General features: G+C 40.8%; 1 protein-coding gene across 1 annotated transcript in view; it reads left to right on the top strand.

The window, feature by feature from the left end:
* The first annotated feature begins 2,211 nt into the window (after window positions 1-2,211).
* Window positions 2,212-17,386, top strand: part of nr5a2 (nuclear receptor subfamily 5, group A, member 2) — a 69,439-nt gene continuing 54,264 nt past the window's right edge. The window contains exons 1-3 of the mRNA XM_023270638.3: window positions 2,212-3,048; window positions 6,164-6,282; window positions 9,819-9,960. Coding sequence (XP_023126406.1) covers window positions 2,967-3,048; window positions 6,164-6,282; window positions 9,819-9,960 — 343 coding nt within the window. The 5' untranslated portion in view covers window positions 2,212-2,966. The remainder of the gene's footprint in view (window positions 3,049-6,163; window positions 6,283-9,818; window positions 9,961-17,386) is intronic.

The following is a 17,386-nucleotide window of genomic DNA, read 5'->3' as shown; positions in this document are numbered from 1 at the left end:
TGGTCAACAAATGATGGTAAAAAAGGCTCCCTGTTTGTATGTGTGTGCACACTGATAGTGATCACTGATTCAACAATTAACTACTTCATTTACTTTCAAACTAAAGTGTACAGCAGCTTTTCATTTCATTCATTGGTTTTCATTTTGTTGGTTTAATTTATTGTAAAATACACTGTTAAATGTATTTCATGCACTGTGTTTGTGTGACCATTCTGACTCACTGAAAGAAAAGAGACTTTGGGTCTTGATTCTACAAAGGTGATGTGGAACATATCCAGACACAATAGGAACTTATTGTATGCATGTGTGCACATGCATAGCAGCCCAGAGTAGTATTACTCACAATGCATGAACAAAAAATTGTGACAGACAAAAAGAAAATGCCTATAACTTTTAGTTTAGGTTCAGGTTAGGCAGGGGGCAAAAGAATGTTGTGCATGAATGAGTCCAAAAGAAGACCAAAAGGCAGGGCCTTTTGGGAAAAGAAAAAGAGAGAAAAAGGGGAAAACTCAGTGATACCAAGAATAGGTCAGCTCCGCATATAAATACTGATGGGTCAAGTGAGGCTGTTTCATGTGGGCCGACTGTATTGTCATTTTAAAAAGCTGCAGCTGATGATATTGTAAGCCTGTTTATATGAACCGAAACATTCATTTACATTCGATTTAGGTGATAAAGTTTCATAGCCAGTGTTGAATATGTATTTGTTAGAGCAAATCTGAAGGAAGAGGGAAATATGGTACATAAAGGATGTGTGTTAGAATGACTTTTAAAAGCCTCCCTGTGATAATGTGATACCATTTTTACTGGATAACTAAGAATCAACACTAGTATATATGCAAAACAGACATTTTTGTCAGAAGCATCCATGCATTAATTAAAGCTATCGAAACTAAATCAAGGATGAGTTCAACAGGTCATGTTGCATTTGTGGTTTTGCACTCATATTCCGAAAGCTTCTAAATAACTGGGTTGTATTTGTCCTGCTTTGAATAAAGGTTGATCAGATTAGGCTGACACCCAAAAGTCAAAAAAGTTCTTACCTTTCCAGAGATAACTGAATTCTTAAATATTTCACCTTTATATCAAATTTACTTCAAATTCATTGGGCCTCCTTTATTGTCCTTATTTGGTGTTTTCCCTACAACATTGCTATAATATCATTATCTTACAAAAAATATCCATCTGTGCAATCCTTTTAAAAGGGAACCTCGTGTTATTTTTAACTACTGGGCGCCACTGTGTGTGTGTGTGTGTGTGTGTGTGTGTGTGTGTGTGTGTGTGTGTGTGTGTGTGTGTGTGTGTGTGTGTGTGTGTGTGTGTGTGTGTGTGTGTGTGTGTGTGTGTGTGTGGAGCGTGCCCTCTGCGACCCCTCAGGTGTGTCTGCTGACTTTTCCGTGTCCCCCTCCTTCACTGATAAGAACGCACTGAGAGTTAAATAAGGTGTGTTTGTCTGTGTTGTACCCGGTGGAAATATACGGGGATGTGGCAGTCTTATTCTTCATTTTTCGTCTTTGTGTATTTAATTTGGAACAGGCGAAATAGCTGGAGTCTGACGTCACGTCACTAATTGATCCCTGCTCAGCCAATTACGGGTAATAATTCAGAAGCGCAGGTATAATTTATTGCATAAGGGGGCGATTTGATCCGAAAATAAAGGCCGTTTTAAGCCTAAGGCCGGTGGTGCTCACGTTTTACACAAAAGCGAACAAACAAACCCAACAGCTACAAATGCTGCGCAGCTTGTTTTACATTTTTGGTAATTTCCATGGGCCTTATGGAGAATTTACTGCGTCCTTCACCTGCAGTGAAAGAAAGAAAGAAAGAAAGAAAGATTGTAGTATTTTGTTTGATTGTATTTCATGGTTAAACTTTTACTGAGCTGTAGACCCTCTAGATTGGCACTAAGGGCAGACAACACAAAGCAAAATTGATTATTGCCTTAATTAAATTGCACGGCAAATTATATGCAACATAACTATAAAGCTAAGCAGTTGAATCAAAAAACTTTAGCTTGTGCAAGCATGAGTACCGCTGCGCATATGTGCTGCAATACGTTCCTGTTGAACTGCCTCCAGTCCACATACCTTGCGCTTTGGCTTTGCGCTCCCTGCGCTCGGAGGGACTCTGCTCTCACATGCAGTTGCATCACCTCTCTTGATTTCCTTGTTCTTCCCTCCGCTTTTAAAGTCCATCATTAACGGGATTAAACAGCTGAGATTTTACAGAGATGGAAGTGGAAGGTTTGAGGCGATGTTTGCCTGTCTGTTCGCCTGATTGGACCGGGGAAAGATGATGTCAGACGACCGCATGCGCCCCGGATTGGAGAGAGCGGAGTAAACAAAGCCGCGAGGAGGAGGAGGAGAGGTCTCCACATCTCCAGACAGTCCGACCGACACACCGAATCCGACTTTACGCGCAGGAGAGGGCGTCCCCGGCGGCGCGTGCTTGTCTGCTCAAGGCTGAAAGTTTCACTGACAGTCTCACGTTAACGGGTGACGCGCTTTAAAGACTTTTGGAAAAGATAAAGAGGAAACTTACCACCGTCTTTTAATCCGGACGCTGAGCGGTTCTTTCCTTTAAGTACAGAGTGATTCCCTCAACTCAGCGCGCTCCCAAGTGCTGAAGGAATCATTCTTTTTGTGCTCTGCGTTATTTCTCACCTTGTTTTATGCGCAAATGCAATTAGAAAAATCCAATTAGTGAAGTTGAACCAGCCGACACGGCGGCTATGCAGCCCGGCCGTTTGGAGAAAATCGATTAGATCAGGCTTTATCTTGCGAGCATGGTCCGATAATCGGAAGACACAGAGTGAGAGAGAGATAAAGTAAGAGACAGAGAAGTAAAATACATTTTTGGACACTTCGAAGTGTTTTTTTTTTTTTTTTTTTGCGAACGTCTGCCTATCACGTCCAGGTGTCCCGCCGAGCGGTGCGGAGTCTCCAGCTCAGGCCGGCAGTGCTGACATGCTGCCCAAAGTCGAGACTGAATCCCTGGGACTCTCTCGATCGTATGGGGAACAGGGGCACATGCCAAGGAACATGCAAGGTAAGAAGTGTCATTCATTTGAATTTCTTTAAAAGGAACATTTCAGATTCCTGAGCTGTCACTTCAGTCACTTTACGCAGCGTTATCGGGGGCTGGAAGTCAGTGCGTACCCACGAAAACTTCGCTACAAGCTCATGCTCGCTGCGTTTTGCGCACAATTTGAACCAGTAACTGTCACTTTAGGCTAATCTTTTTTGATAGACATGACAAATGATCACACATATTCCTAGAAGGTCATTAGAAATATTAGACCTTATTTTTAAAATGTATCCTCTGTGGTCTTAAATAACATTCTCCAGTGCTGTCTCTTAACCTTTACTCTGCTATAATGATTTAAAAGTATGTATTTAGATTGGACTCGGACACACTTTTCTCAGGTTTGGCCCGCGATCAAACAATTATTATACCCAGCTGTCAGTCATGCTGTGAGTGTGCGGGCGCCTGATGCGTAAAAACCGAGAGAGAGAGCAGTGGAGTTCTGTGTATTTGACTTTTTTAACTCAGTGGTTTCAAAGCGAGCCACCTGACTTCGTCTCAGCAGAATGTGCAGATTTTACCTGAATATAAAAATAGAAAAGGCAGGAGTTGCAGCCAACTGATGAGGAAAAACACAGATCTGATTAAGTCGCTTCCAAAATATTTGACCTCAGCCTGGTAAACTTGAACCTAAAAAGCCTGTTAATGCTGGTCTACTTTACACTTTGTAGACGTTGTAAAAAGAAAATAACTGTGGCGCAAATCGAAACTAATTCATATTTTATGTTTGTAACAAATGTGCGGTTTGCTGAATAGTCACCTTAAATTTAATTAAAAAGTCGAGTTAAATTAAATTAAAAGTAGCACCAGATATCGCTTTTTATTATGCAGTGGTGTGTATGTTTATTCTCTGTTTAATTTTTTTCACATCACACTGACGGTGTTAAAAATCCAGGACTTTTAGACCTTAAATTTGCACAATTACGTTTGTGATTTTCAAAAAAATTGCAGCTTTGATTGAGAACAAATTTGAAGCCATTTTCATTTTATTCATAATTATTCAAATTCCCTCCGGCACACATTCAAATGTTTCATATTTCTTGATCTCCTCCTTTAAAGTAGATGACACATTAAGCAGCTTTTTTTTTTTTTTAAGAGGATCGGACTCTTTTGCCAAGATAAACTCGTGTAACCCCCCTCTTTCGGCGCATGTCATTCCACAGCAATATAACCGGGCAATCAATTAGCCCGGTGCTGGTTTATGAGACGTTGATAACACACACTCACTCAGGTCGAGGAGTGGCTTGTTAGGGAGCCCGTTATCTACTTTTACACACCGCTTAAAACAAGGTAGTTCCGACCGAGAGGGGATTCTCCTGGAATCTTTTTTTTTTTTTTTTTTTTGGAAATTGCATGAGCAAAGGGGACAGCAGGTGAGACACCGGTGCATTTTGGCATCTTTCTGCACACACGCACCGAGTATGCGCACCTGCGACTGTCACTGGAGCAGGGATGCAGGAGGTGCGCACTTAAAATGAATTTACGCATATCTTTGCGTTCAAAAAAAAGGTCACTTTTGCAGTCCAGACTTCCTTAATATGTGAAACTCAGTGCTGGCGTAATAAAACGCAGCAGCAACGTGGAGATGAGATCAATCTAAGCTGGAAAATACTTGAAAAATTCCAAATTTTCCTCACAAGCTTCGTTACGGTGCTAAATTATTATCAATTTGGCACGATTGTGTCTACTCCATAATTGCAAACCAAAGCCTCGATAACGTCTTTTTTCTTTATTCAAATGTGCCCAAATCTGCAGCTTTCGTTCGTGGTGCAAACTAGGCCCCAGAAAATCATCTCCTTTTTTGCGCTTTACAGCAAAGGAAAGCTCGGAAATGGATGTGAGCTTTGAGCTTCTGTGGAAAGAAAGAAAGAAATAAGCCAGCAGCTTGGTGAAACTTGTTGCTCCAGCTGGAATACGCAGCAGCAGCGGATCCCAGCAGAGCAAACGGCGTTAACAAACTCGAAATCAGGTCTAATTAAAAAGGTCTCTGCGAGCAGATGAGTGGATTTAAAAGTGGAGCAGTAACACAAGAAGGCCAATGGAAGGCGTCTATAGTTGACCAAATATTTCCACTTTTACAGCCACATCCACTGAGATTTTCCTGTTTTAATCCTGGCTGCTTTTTTATGATTAGAACCATAAATGCTTTTGTAACTGTTGTAAATGTCAGCGCTCTCACACACACACACACACACACACACACATTCTGATGCAAGGATTTCAAAAGCGCAGGGCGACGAGCGAACCTCCAAAATACGCCAATCGTTTCGAATATGAAGCCATAAATGTGATTTTTAAAAAAGTAGTGAGAACGTGTGCAATTTCAAGCATTTCTAAATCTATTCTTAAATCGCTATAATTTGTAAATTCTCCATCATTTACTCCTCAGTCAAAAACTGAGCAAAACTTTAGTACTTTTATAATTTCATGTGGGTTTTTTTCTGCTGCATGCAGATCGTCACATATAATGTTGCAACCACTTTTTCATGAGTAAAAATTATAAAAGAAACCAAATGTGGCCTACAGCATCGCGGCTGATTCTTCGAAGGGTAGAAAATAATGTTGGTTCAAGTTGGTTTTGGATGTTTTTCACCTCGCCTGCAGAGATAAGGGCTTCTCTGTGTGTCTTCATTTGTCTGTGGGCGGTAACATTTTCTCCTCCAATCCTTAGGTCTAATATCTCTCCATTTCCCCCAGCGATTTCACGACTTAGACGCATGCATATTTATGAGGCTCACTTTCATGAGCGCCTTTTATATATATATATTTATATATTTATATAATATTATTATTATTATTTTTGGCTCCTGTCTGCAACGAATGGAGAAGAGAAGAAGGACCAGTGACGGGGAGAAATAAATGGTTTCTTCCTTTCAACTCACTCCAAAAATATTCAGCAGCTTTTTTATTCCTCCTCAAATGAAACCTCTAAAAGTCGAAGAGAACCTTAAAAAAAATCTCACTCTGACGACGCGTGGTTCCCAGTGGTTCTTCTGAATGGATGAAAGCGGGCTTTTGGGAAACAGATTCCTCAGCGCTGAAATAGACTTCTCTGTGTGTGTCCGTGTGTGTCCCGCAGCACCCCAGTTAAAAATGATGGACTACTCCTATGACGAAGACCTGGACGAGATGTGCCCCGTGTGCGGAGACAAGGTTTCTGGGTATCACTATGGACTGCTGACCTGCGAGAGCTGCAAGGTGGGAAATATTGCTGCAATAATACACGAGTAGGGACAACAAAAAGTGTGTGGAATTGTGTGCTTGTGATCTGTGCATATCTGCTTTAAAATACTGAAATAGCCTCTTGACTTTGGTAGTGTGGTCTTAGTTATATATAGATGTAATTGTTTGCTCCTGTGGTGCATCAACTAGTGTCTGCATGATGCTTCTGCTTTGTGGTGATGCAAGTGTGTTTGTGTTGTCAGTTTAGTGGTGCATTTAATGTGTTTCCTGATATTATGTTTCCTGTGGTATCCGTAGAACTTCAAATATTTCCCACTGCATTGTGGTACTAGCATTGTCTTCTCCACAACTCCTTAACTTCACTACATAGCCCTCTCTGGACATTTGTGCATGCAAAGCATTTAGTTCCACATTCTTTTATCAAGAGTGACTTGCAACAAGTGTAGCAGCAGAGCGAAATTTTCAGTTCCTCGCCGTTAACGTTACAGGAAAACTAACAGCACAGAGGCCGAGGGTCAAATATTGTTGTGACAGTTGATCTAACAAACTCTTCCTGTGAGTGTCAGAGGATTTTATAGAAAAAGAAAAAAAGGAAAAAAAGAGTGGAATGGCTTGGAAAAGAAACAGGAGTTCAAAGGCATGCAAAAGGGTTCTGTTTCTTTTTTTTTTTTTTGTAATTTCTGCAACCACCGGACGTGAAGCAAAAGTACACAGTAGTGATGTTTGTACAAGACTCGCGTCCTGCTGTGTGAAACTCTCATCACAAGTTCATTAGGAGCTCAGCAGCATTGTCTGCTAGCAAAATGTTTCCATACGCAGGTTATTAATGAGGCAAAACAGCTTCATTGGAGCTCAGTCAACAAGGTATTTGTCCCCTTTTGCTGCTTTCCACTGCACTTCTCATCACAGAGCTAACAGGCATTTCCCAAGTTTTTTTATTTAGTTCTGTCAGCACAAAATTAAGCAAAGACAAATGTCTCTGTGTTAACACTATTCAGTCTAAAACTGCAGCTCGCAGTATTGATGCGGCAGTGCACATTTCTCGCCTATGTGGTCATTATTCAAAGCAGATGTTATAGATTTTATCCCATATCATGACCTTGAGATGCTAAACATTTGCTTGAAGGGAGACGTCAGTGGCATCTCTGCTGCTTTCCTGCCTCAACGCAAGGCTCGTGTTCAAGAGCCAGATCCACACATTTCCCAGTGCAGTTGAACACACTGGTGTTGTGCATGCAAGATGTAGATGAAGAGGTCCTTTATAAAGTGCTGTATATCCTTGTTGAAACATTAATATTATTGATAATTACCTGAAGCTTGTCATTGATTTTCTCTAAAATCGCAGGCAGTCTGTTTCAATTAAAGTGTGATCATGAGGGCTGGACTGAAACCAGTCTGTTGGCATGTTACAGGTTCATTCTGACATTGAATATAGGCTATTTAGCAGGGTAATGCAATTCATCTCCAGTGTGCTGGAGGTTTCTCCAAAGCTAAACTGCATAAAAAATGCAATTTTCTTTGTAGTTTTCTATTAAAATGAAGCAATTGTTATTGTGTGCTCACAGAACAGAACAGGAGATTCACGTTTTCCAACTTTGTATTATGTTTTGGTGAGGCTTTTTTTTTTGACAGAATCCTCATCTTGTCAGTCCTCAAACCCCTAAAATGCAGCTGTGATTGGGCACGGTCAACGCCAAATTCATATTTCTGGAGATTTGGTTTGGTTGATGGTGTTTTGCTGAGGAACATTCGGACTCTCGTGCAGAGAAAAACAGCAAATTACACCAGTAAAGATTCTTTCCCCTCTTACTTCGACTCGCATTTGCACTCTGCAAATGTACATACAAACCCATACACATGCACACACACATCCCCCTCTATTCGTGCACACAGGCAGTTTTAGTTCATACACAGCAGCCCACATAAAGTAAACATGGTACCACATCATACCTGTTGGAATAACAACAAGGAGCGGGAACGGGCTACGTGGTCCAACAGCTGCTTTCTGGTAGAAATGAGCTGAGAGAGAAAAGGTAGAATAATGTTAAAATGCCACAAAACTAATAATAAAAACGACTAGTAAGAAGGTCAAGGGTCAGACCGGGTGCACAGTGGACATATCAAAATATACTCAAGATCTGCAGAAGGTAAATGGAAGAAAAATATGTCAAAGTGAGCTGCGATGCAAGGCACATGAGCAAGTAATAGAGGTACAAGAGGCAGAGATCAGAGGAGATAAAGGGATAGAGTGAAATCAGTTTTTCCTTTGGTCGGTTTTGGCACATATAAAAGCCGTCTCCTGGCTGCAGTTTTGTGCAGAGTGTATTTCCGTGTAAACATTTCTGATACTTTAAAGATTACAACTACAGATTAGTTTGAAAATTTTTGATTTCATGTTAACTAGTATGCCAAGTTTTGTAAATCTGTAAAGAAATACAAATGTTATTTTAAACAGCTGCATCAGAATGAGTCTGTTCACCTCTGTGCTGAACTGCAACTCAAACAACAGCTTTCCAGTAAGATGTTGTCCACCTTATCCCCAGATGTGATATTGTGTGTATTTTTTTTAAAGCATGTTAGAATCCAGTTTGGTTCAGATATTTATAGTACACGGCGTGTGCTAAATGGAAAATTGGAGAGAAAGTTCTCTCTGAAGCATGGATTTTTTGGCACTGAGAAGTCGATAATCCAAAACCGAGTGCAGTGTTTTTTTTGTTTTTTCTTTTTGACAGATCAGGCAATGCAGATTGTCAATTAAATTTGTGTTTGGTGAGATATTGACAGCAGCACGTTCTTTTTTATTTTTATTTTATTTTAAAGACCAGGTTTAAGGATTCTCCTCCTAGGTTATGGATCTAGAATACGTTAATACCATCCTCCCTTCGTTTGATTTTCATTGCTGCTGCCGATAATAAATTCCATGTTGCAGGTATGAATCTCTGTAATCCCGGAACTGTGAATTATGGATATAATTTATTGGATTTTATGGACTCCTGTGCTCACATTTTTCAATAATTAAGTAGAGAGTTGAAAAGATGCTTGAAAAGAGTCTTTACATGAACAGAGAATATTGAGAATAGTAATGCAATTTTGACAGGAGCCAAATTACAATTTCTGCCCTTCAAAATGCAGTGAAAAGGTGAGTAATGTGGTGAATGTGAGTAAAAGAGGTATATGGAGAATTAATGTTTTTGTTCAAAAAAAGAACTTTAGAAACAGTTTCCTTAATCAAGAAATTTTCAAATACTCAGTTTTCAGCATCATTATAAAAGACTTTTTTTTTTTTTTTTAAGAAAAGCTAAAGTGTGTTTGATTTGTAAGATGAAAAAAAAACTATGTCTTCATATTCTGCTTTATATTCTGCATCTGTATGCGTCCGTGAAGCATCACATCAATTGGAGTGTAGCTTTCAAAACTTCGCTCAGTGTGTGTGTGTGTGTGTGTATCCATTAAGCCTGACCCTCTCCATCTGTCTGGGAGTGTGAATGGGCCAATTACCATCGCATTGCAGGGGTCAAGCGGGTTGACGTCTTAATTGGTTCTCTCCGCAGGGCTTCTTCAAGCGCACCGTCCAGAACAACAAGCGTTACACATGTATAGAGAACCAGAGCTGCCAGATTGACAAGACCCAGAGAAAGCGCTGCCCGTACTGCCGCTTCCAAAAGTGCCTCACCGTCGGCATGAAGCTAGAAGGTACAGGAACATGTTTGCATTTTTACACTTCAGGGGCTTAGTTCATGGGAGAATTACTGAGATTTCGCTGATGTTTTGCTGCTGTGATTTGATTTATTTACAAGTTTAAAAAGACGCTATTGTGAGTAAAAATGCAGAGAGGTGATGTGTTAAATTTGCAGGGGTTAAAAGTTTGGGATTCATCAAAAACACATAAATAGGATAATGGGGATTAGATGTTGTTTATAGGAGGAAAGGTTTTCATTTTCAAACATGTAGCATTCATAATCAACTGTGATTTCAATGCCTTGCTCAAAGGTTCTCAAACAGAGTAAATTGATGTTATTAGTGCTGAATATCCCCACTAACCAGTGATCTTTCAAAGGTGCCCAAGTAAAAATAGTAATACAGCAAAATACTTACACTTCATTGCACTAGAAAATGTCATTTAAGTAAAAGTATGAATTTCTAGCAAAATATACTTATTGTTTCAAAAGTAACGGTGCTTAAAATGCAGAAATGCATCATGTATGAGTCATGTGTTCATTTATTTTATATCACTTGATTTTTACTATTAAGACACTAATGCACAAGTACCCTTTTCATGTTGTACTTGTATTTTATTACATATTCATGTCTTTTGTGTGTGAAATCCGTATCCCCGAAGTACCAGTAACTCCACCAGTGAAGTTAATGTAGCGGATTAAAACGTACATACATTCATACTATAAACTATAAGGACCAACGAGAACAAAACACTCAGCTAAAGTACCTCAAACATGTGCTTAAATAAATTGTTCTTGTAGTTACAGTCCACCACTGCTGTCTGTTACAGGCAGTGGTGGAACTTCACTTTCAGCATAAGTCTTTAAAAATTATATTTTACTCACGGAGATGTTTTTTTCTGTATGATTCCATGAATAGTTTACCACCGATCTTGTCTATTCTGGGGTTTTTATAGTAAACACCACTACACTAACATATGATCTGGATCCTACGGTACACATCTGCAGGAGTGGAAAAGCACATCCAGGCAGTGTTACTGCAATCTGTGTGCTGCATCATATATTTTTCAAGATATGATGCCTGTTTGCAATTACTGTTCCTGAAGTTGTGGAGGAAAAAATTATAGCATGGAGCAGCTAAAATTGGAGATCGACTGCTTCTGGACTTCCACAGAGGTGTTTTAAAAACCTCGACCAAAGTTCTTATGAAACTAGTCTTTTTCCATTAATTCACAACTGAACAGACCTAATCATTACGCATTAAGTGTATTTTTTTTGGAAACTTAGAGTGAAAATATTCTTCCATGATCAATTTGCATGTAGATAGATTTGTCCCAAATTGAGGCAAAGAAAAAAAGAGTTTTAACTGTGTGTATGAAATCAGAAGGTTATATTTATTTAAAGATTTAACCGTGAACATCTCAGTAATATCTAAACCTTTCATTTCTACCAATGTGTTGAAACGCAGCATTGCTTATTAGTATTAGAGATGGGCTCAGGGGGAGTTGGGGGTGTATCTGGTAGCCGTTGTGCACTTAAACACGCCAGACAAAGTAATAGATAAAATATTAGACTTGGCGGCAGGGCGAGAATGGTAATGATGATACTTTTGGCCGGCCATTTCGAGGGCGCCTTGTTTAATTTGAACACGGCTCAGAAGTTTATTCAAATGTGGCTTTTCAGAGGTGACAGGACGGCAGGGCAAGAAACATTCTTCTGCTGCTCAAAGATAATATTTTAATTCACCAAATTGCTCCACATATTAGTTCACAGGTTTTAATTCTAAAATCACCAATTTTAGAGTGACTAGTGAGGCCTGAAGCCCACCTCTCAGTTGGGATTTAAAAGCTAAAGGTTCGACGGTATAGTGTTATCCTCGAATAAAATCTGTGAATTCTTTCAGTCGAATATCGAGACAAAATACATTTGTAATTTAGGCCAAATTAAAAGTCCCAAGACCCCAGAAATGATCACATACAACTGAGAAAAGTTAATATGTTAAAGAAATCCGACCCTTGGAGGATGAAAGTAAAACAAAGACAGCCTAACTAAAATCTTTCCGGAGGCTTCTCCCTTTACCTGCCATGTGCGGTTTAATTAATTGCTGTTAATTGTGAATGGCCGCTGGGCAGAGTGTCCCGGCCTGTCATTTTCAAGCTGACACGGGTGGGGAGGGGGGCTAGCGTTTGATTTGTTTTGCTGGCGGTAACTTTCAGCTCGGGGGCAAGACGGGCCCTGCAGCGCTCTGTCAGGGGCCAGAAGCTCCAGTGGGCGACTCCTGCCACAACCAGTAAAGACCTCCCATCCAGAAAGGCTGACACCCCTCACCACACACACACTATGCACGCACACACACACACACACACACACATACAGCTCTTCCTGGTAAACACATACATATATTCATGAGAAGCCCAAAAAAGGTGTTCAGAAGGCCACAGGCAAGAGGGAGAAGCTGTCATTTTATCTAAAAACGAAAAAGTGTGTACAATAACGGCAAAAGAGAAAAAGGAGGTTTGGGGTCATGCGCTTTGTTAGTGCACTCTTTTCATTCCATTAAACAGCAGCTTGCAGCAATATGTGATTTCAGTATATCAGGTGGCAAGCAAATGTGAGGAAAACTTGAAAGTTGGCTTTAACTGTAATTTTTTTTCCCCTGTATTTTTGGTGTGTTTGCGTTTGCCTTTCTGGTGTTGTTCAATGTCCGTCTTGTTTGTTGGTAAGTGTGCCAGCCAATGAGACAGTCTGTGCGGACTTTTCAGTTTGCTGTGAGGGAGGCAGCAGGAAAAGAAGTCTCTGTGTGGCTTTATGTGTGGGGGATTTTGGTTTGGTTTCAAAGCTGAAAGAAGGCAGAGAAATGAGGTGAAATGGCAGATAAGCACACAGGAGAGTGGCACAAACGGTGTTGTGACATGTTTGTCACCTTCTCCCCGCACGATGAGATCAGTCGCAGTATCTTGACCTGATAACAAAGCAAAAAACTGCGAAACCTCAACGCTGCCAGACGTAGCACAAAGAAGTTAAACGCAGCAGCAGCATATCATATTATCCTCTGCCTGCTACTGCCACAGGATAAATGATTTACCTCTGACCCAGTGTGCTCACATTCAAAATGGTTTCGAAAATGAAAACCTATTTTCCTGTAAAAGTGAGGAGCAGCCAAGCAGAGGCTCAGAAAAATAAGCACAGGTTCAAACTGACAAATAACACATTTTATGCTGAAATTACTTAACTACATAACAGCAGTTGCTAACATTTCTCAATCAAATTTGTGTTTTATTAAAAAATTGCAAAAGTGAAATAGATTTTTGCCTTTAAAAAGATGTTAATTTATCAGTCACTTTCAGGGGAAGGCGGTTCATTGTGTCACGCATTTTCAAAGGAAAAGAAGCAACACTCACACATGCGCACATTGACTCATTTAACCAGTCAAACACACATATGCCACCGTGCTGCAGAAAGCACTCGATCCTCAGTATGTTACACAGCGCCTCTGCCAGCGTTGACTCATTGAGGAAAAGGAAAAAAAGATTTCATCCATTAGAACGTCATTCACTAAAGCTGATGAAGCGTGCCGTATCTGAACAGCTCCCACTGGCATGGTTTTCTTTTCTGCTCGCTAATAGTTGCCTTGCATCATATGCTTCACTGAGCTGCCTAATATTTCCTTCACCAGCGTATCATCTAAAAGATGGAGCATAGCAGTGGTATTTGTTATGGTGTGAGTTTGAATACACTTTGGCTCCACTGTGTGCTATTAAAGGAAACAGAAGGCACATAAGGTCCTAAAAATAGCTGCTGAAAAATAAAGATGATGACACAACAGACACAAAGAACAATATACAATTTTTGTCTTCCACTAATAAAACGCTGATTAATTTACTCAACTGTTTGGATAATATTGTGTGTCTTTAGCCAGAAGAACAGTTTCGTTTTAAACCAGGCAGGAAAATGTAGGAACTTTTTTTGGACTTGTTGCACTCACAACATTAGAAAAGACTCTTACAGCCTTCTTAAAGCATTTTTAACCCATTTTACTCACAATTAATCCACCATCCAATTTATTAATTACAACAAATGCAAATTTCCATTCTGCTGAAATTAGCACCGCGAGCTGAGTGTTTATATATTCTTTTCTGCATCTCTTCTCCTTCCACTTTTTATTTCCTCCCTGTCTCCATCTTTCTCGCTCTGATTTGTCTTCCATCAGCCTCCAAGTACCTGCGCTGGAAGCCAGGGAGCTGTCCCATTACTTATGCATAGGTATCATAGGTATTCATGTGTGTGCATGGGATAGGGCGCATCCAGAGCAGGGGCTAGGGCCCCGACATGACAAACAGGGTGTCAGCAAGGCTCCGCGGGACCCATTAATATGCCGGCAGCCGACAGGGATCCTCACCTACGCACGCTTAATATTCCTGTATATTAAACAACCATAAATCAGAGGATATAAGCACTGAGGGCTGTGTGTGTGTGTGTGTGTGTGTGTGTGTGTGTGTGTGTGTGTCTGTGTGTCTGTGTGTCTGTGTCTGTGTGTGTGTGTGTGTGTGTGTGTGTGTATGTGAGTGGGTGTGATGTGTCTGAGTGTGTTAGAGGCTGCGTGTAGAGCAGTTGTGTGTGCTATAAAGATGCAGTGTGTATGTGTGTGTGTGTGTGTAGTTGTCTTCTGTGTTGGTACATGTTTGAGATGTACAGGGCTTCACTGGATACATTTGGGGGATGAAGAACAAGGTTTTGGTTGGGTCAGTCCAGGAATTTATGGATGGTATGAGCCCAAGTTTGTGTATTTGTGCGAATGGGCTCACAGATATTAAGAAAGGGGAGCGTAAGACAGCATCTTCCTCTTTTAGAGTGGCTTTAGCCCCAAAACCTCACTGCTAACCCACAATATCCTCTGCTCAGATTCTTTTCACACTAACAGAATAAAGTTTGAATGGATAAAAAGAAGTTCCTGGTGACGCTTCCTCTTCATGTATTCAATTTCTTTTCAGATCTTTCTTGTGTTTTTTTTCAGTTCACAGTTTTCAGTTTCATTTTTCTTTTGGCTTCTGCCTTTGTTTCAATCTAAGTGCTCATCACTGCACTTTCCAAACAGCTCCTGCCAATCAAACTTTGCGTGCAGCATTATTCTCTTTTTTTTCTTGTATTTCTTGTATTTTCTGTTGATGAATCTCTGTAGGTGGTTGTCATCAACTTGCTAATCACAGGCATCAAAAACACTGCGTTTCTTGGCACCACAGAAAACCACTAACAGTGACTTTAAGTTTGAAACAGACACTGGAAGTTTTTCTGAAAAGAAATTCAATTACTGCAGAGTTTTAATGATGGGACTAATTACAAACTTCTCTTTTTGAGCAGTAAACTTGGGCTGTCTTGCTTATTTCTTCCCATTTTGACATGTGTCTAACCTTCTAAAGTTACAGGATCATATGATTTCTTTTCTTATCATAAGCTCAATTTCCAAAGCATCCAACCCATTAACATCTCTCCACCTCAGTCAAACCTTCATCTTCTCCCCCAATACACAGGCATGCACTGTCCTCCTCCCCTGTCCCCCTCCCCCTTTCTATATTAATCTGTGTTACATGAATGCAAATCACCTTGTTTAATTAGAGACAAAGAATCTGTGCATATGTGTGTGTGTGTGTGTGTGTGTGTGTCTGTGTGTGTCTATGTGAGTGTGGTGGGAAGGCCTACACCCCCCCAACCTGATATTCATGATATGATGTGGGTCCCTGGGTCCGAGGCAGGCAAGAAAGGCAGTCAGGGCCTAATTTTGTTTTCCCAGTAGGGCCAACTATTAGTTTCTCAGCTCATTAATTACGCTGTTGTGGAGAATCATTAATAGTTAAAGTCACCCCACAATAATGTATAATAGATATATTTGACGGGGCTCCTGATTTCTTCTTTTTTTTCCCCCCTTTTTGATCTGTGATCAATTTTTTAGCGGTCATGATAATCCCTGAGCTTGGGTGAATAGGCACTGCATGGAGCTGACCTCAAGCATGTTGGGAAATCCGTGTGTGTATGTGTGTAACATCACTGTGTATAAATTACATACCATTTAAGCCGTCAGGGGCTCTCCAAGGTGGTGGAGTGTCTGGCTTGTTCCCATGTCTCTCTCTCTGTGATCCCGACCGGTGTGTGTGTGTGTCTGACTGTGTGTGTGCGTGTGTGTGCGATGTTTCCCGTGTTAGCCGTTCAGTGGTTTTTGTGTGTTTGCTGTGTGTGAAACGGTGAGACAGTTGTGCAGCTGGGTGTGTATGTGTGTCTCCCCTCTCGGCTCCTCTCGCTCAGATCAGTGACAGACACTTTTTGTGACGGAGGTCATTAAAATCGCTCCCAAGGCAGCTTGGTGCGCACGTGTGTGTGTGTGTGTGTGTGTGTGTGTGTGTGTGTGTGTCTGTATGTCTTTGTGTGGGCGTCTGCCCATCTTTAGCCCCGAACTTCAATCCCCCGCCACGCCTTCTCCACACCCCCTCTTCAATTTTCTTCCTCTGTTCTTTCATTCATCCGTCAAGACATCACGAGTTGGAGTGGACCCAGGCTGACTCACTTATGTTATCTGACTATTCAGGGTGTATGAACAGGTCGAATGTATGTGCATTTATTAGCATGTTCAGTTAAATACGAAGGTTTTCTTGAAAAAGAAGGAGGACATGACTGACTATCGTAAAACATGAGTCTGTAATACTCTGGAATGTTGGTATTAGTGAGTGTTTTTCTGCTGCATACAGTCCCAGACGTCCTTTAGCTCGTTGCACGCTGGGCCTGGCGAGCCTCGTCAGAGTAAGAGGTAATTAAGTATGAATAATTAACACCAGTGCCCCCCAACTGAGAGACAGCAGAGCAGCTTCCCTATGGCAGCAGTCAGCCAGATCACACATGGTCCTCGTAGTCCACTGTGTGCCCAGTTCGTTCATTAGAAATACCAGCGGCACAGACTCGTTGTGATCCTCACCACAGGATCCTGCACTGAGGGGGGAGGGCAGGGGGCATCATGGGTATATTTGTTTCATCAGAAAAAGAAGCCCAATTTACTTATTGTCAGGCTTTTTCAGCCTTTAGAATTTTACAGAGGAAAAAGTTTCTGCTAATTGACATTGACATTTTGAAAGATTTTAGAATATTTTAAAAATGTATTTTGGAAAATGGAGTGTAATTTTTTTGACTTTATACCGATAAAAAATTTGAGGAACAGAGTTTGTGAGTGGTAGACCGAGACAGGCCAGCTGCACAATGATCATTCAGCAGATTTGTTCATGGAAGTTTTAGTTTTTGGTTAATGAGTAACAGTGCTATCTGATAGATCTGTGGGGTTGAAGAGTCAACAGGTAAATGTCAAGTGTAATCACCACAGGAAAACCTTTGCCCGACATACAAGTTACAAATGAGGAGTTCTACTTCATAACACCATGTATGTGTTATATCCATGCCGGGAC

This window comes from Amphiprion ocellaris, chromosome 2 (genome assembly GCF_022539595.1).
Source record: "Amphiprion ocellaris isolate individual 3 ecotype Okinawa chromosome 2, ASM2253959v1, whole genome shotgun sequence".
NCBI classification, from domain to species: Eukaryota; Metazoa; Chordata; class Actinopteri; family Pomacentridae; genus Amphiprion; species Amphiprion ocellaris.
The sequence above is the reverse complement of the archived record's forward strand: the minus strand, read 5'-3'. Positions and strand labels throughout refer to the sequence as shown.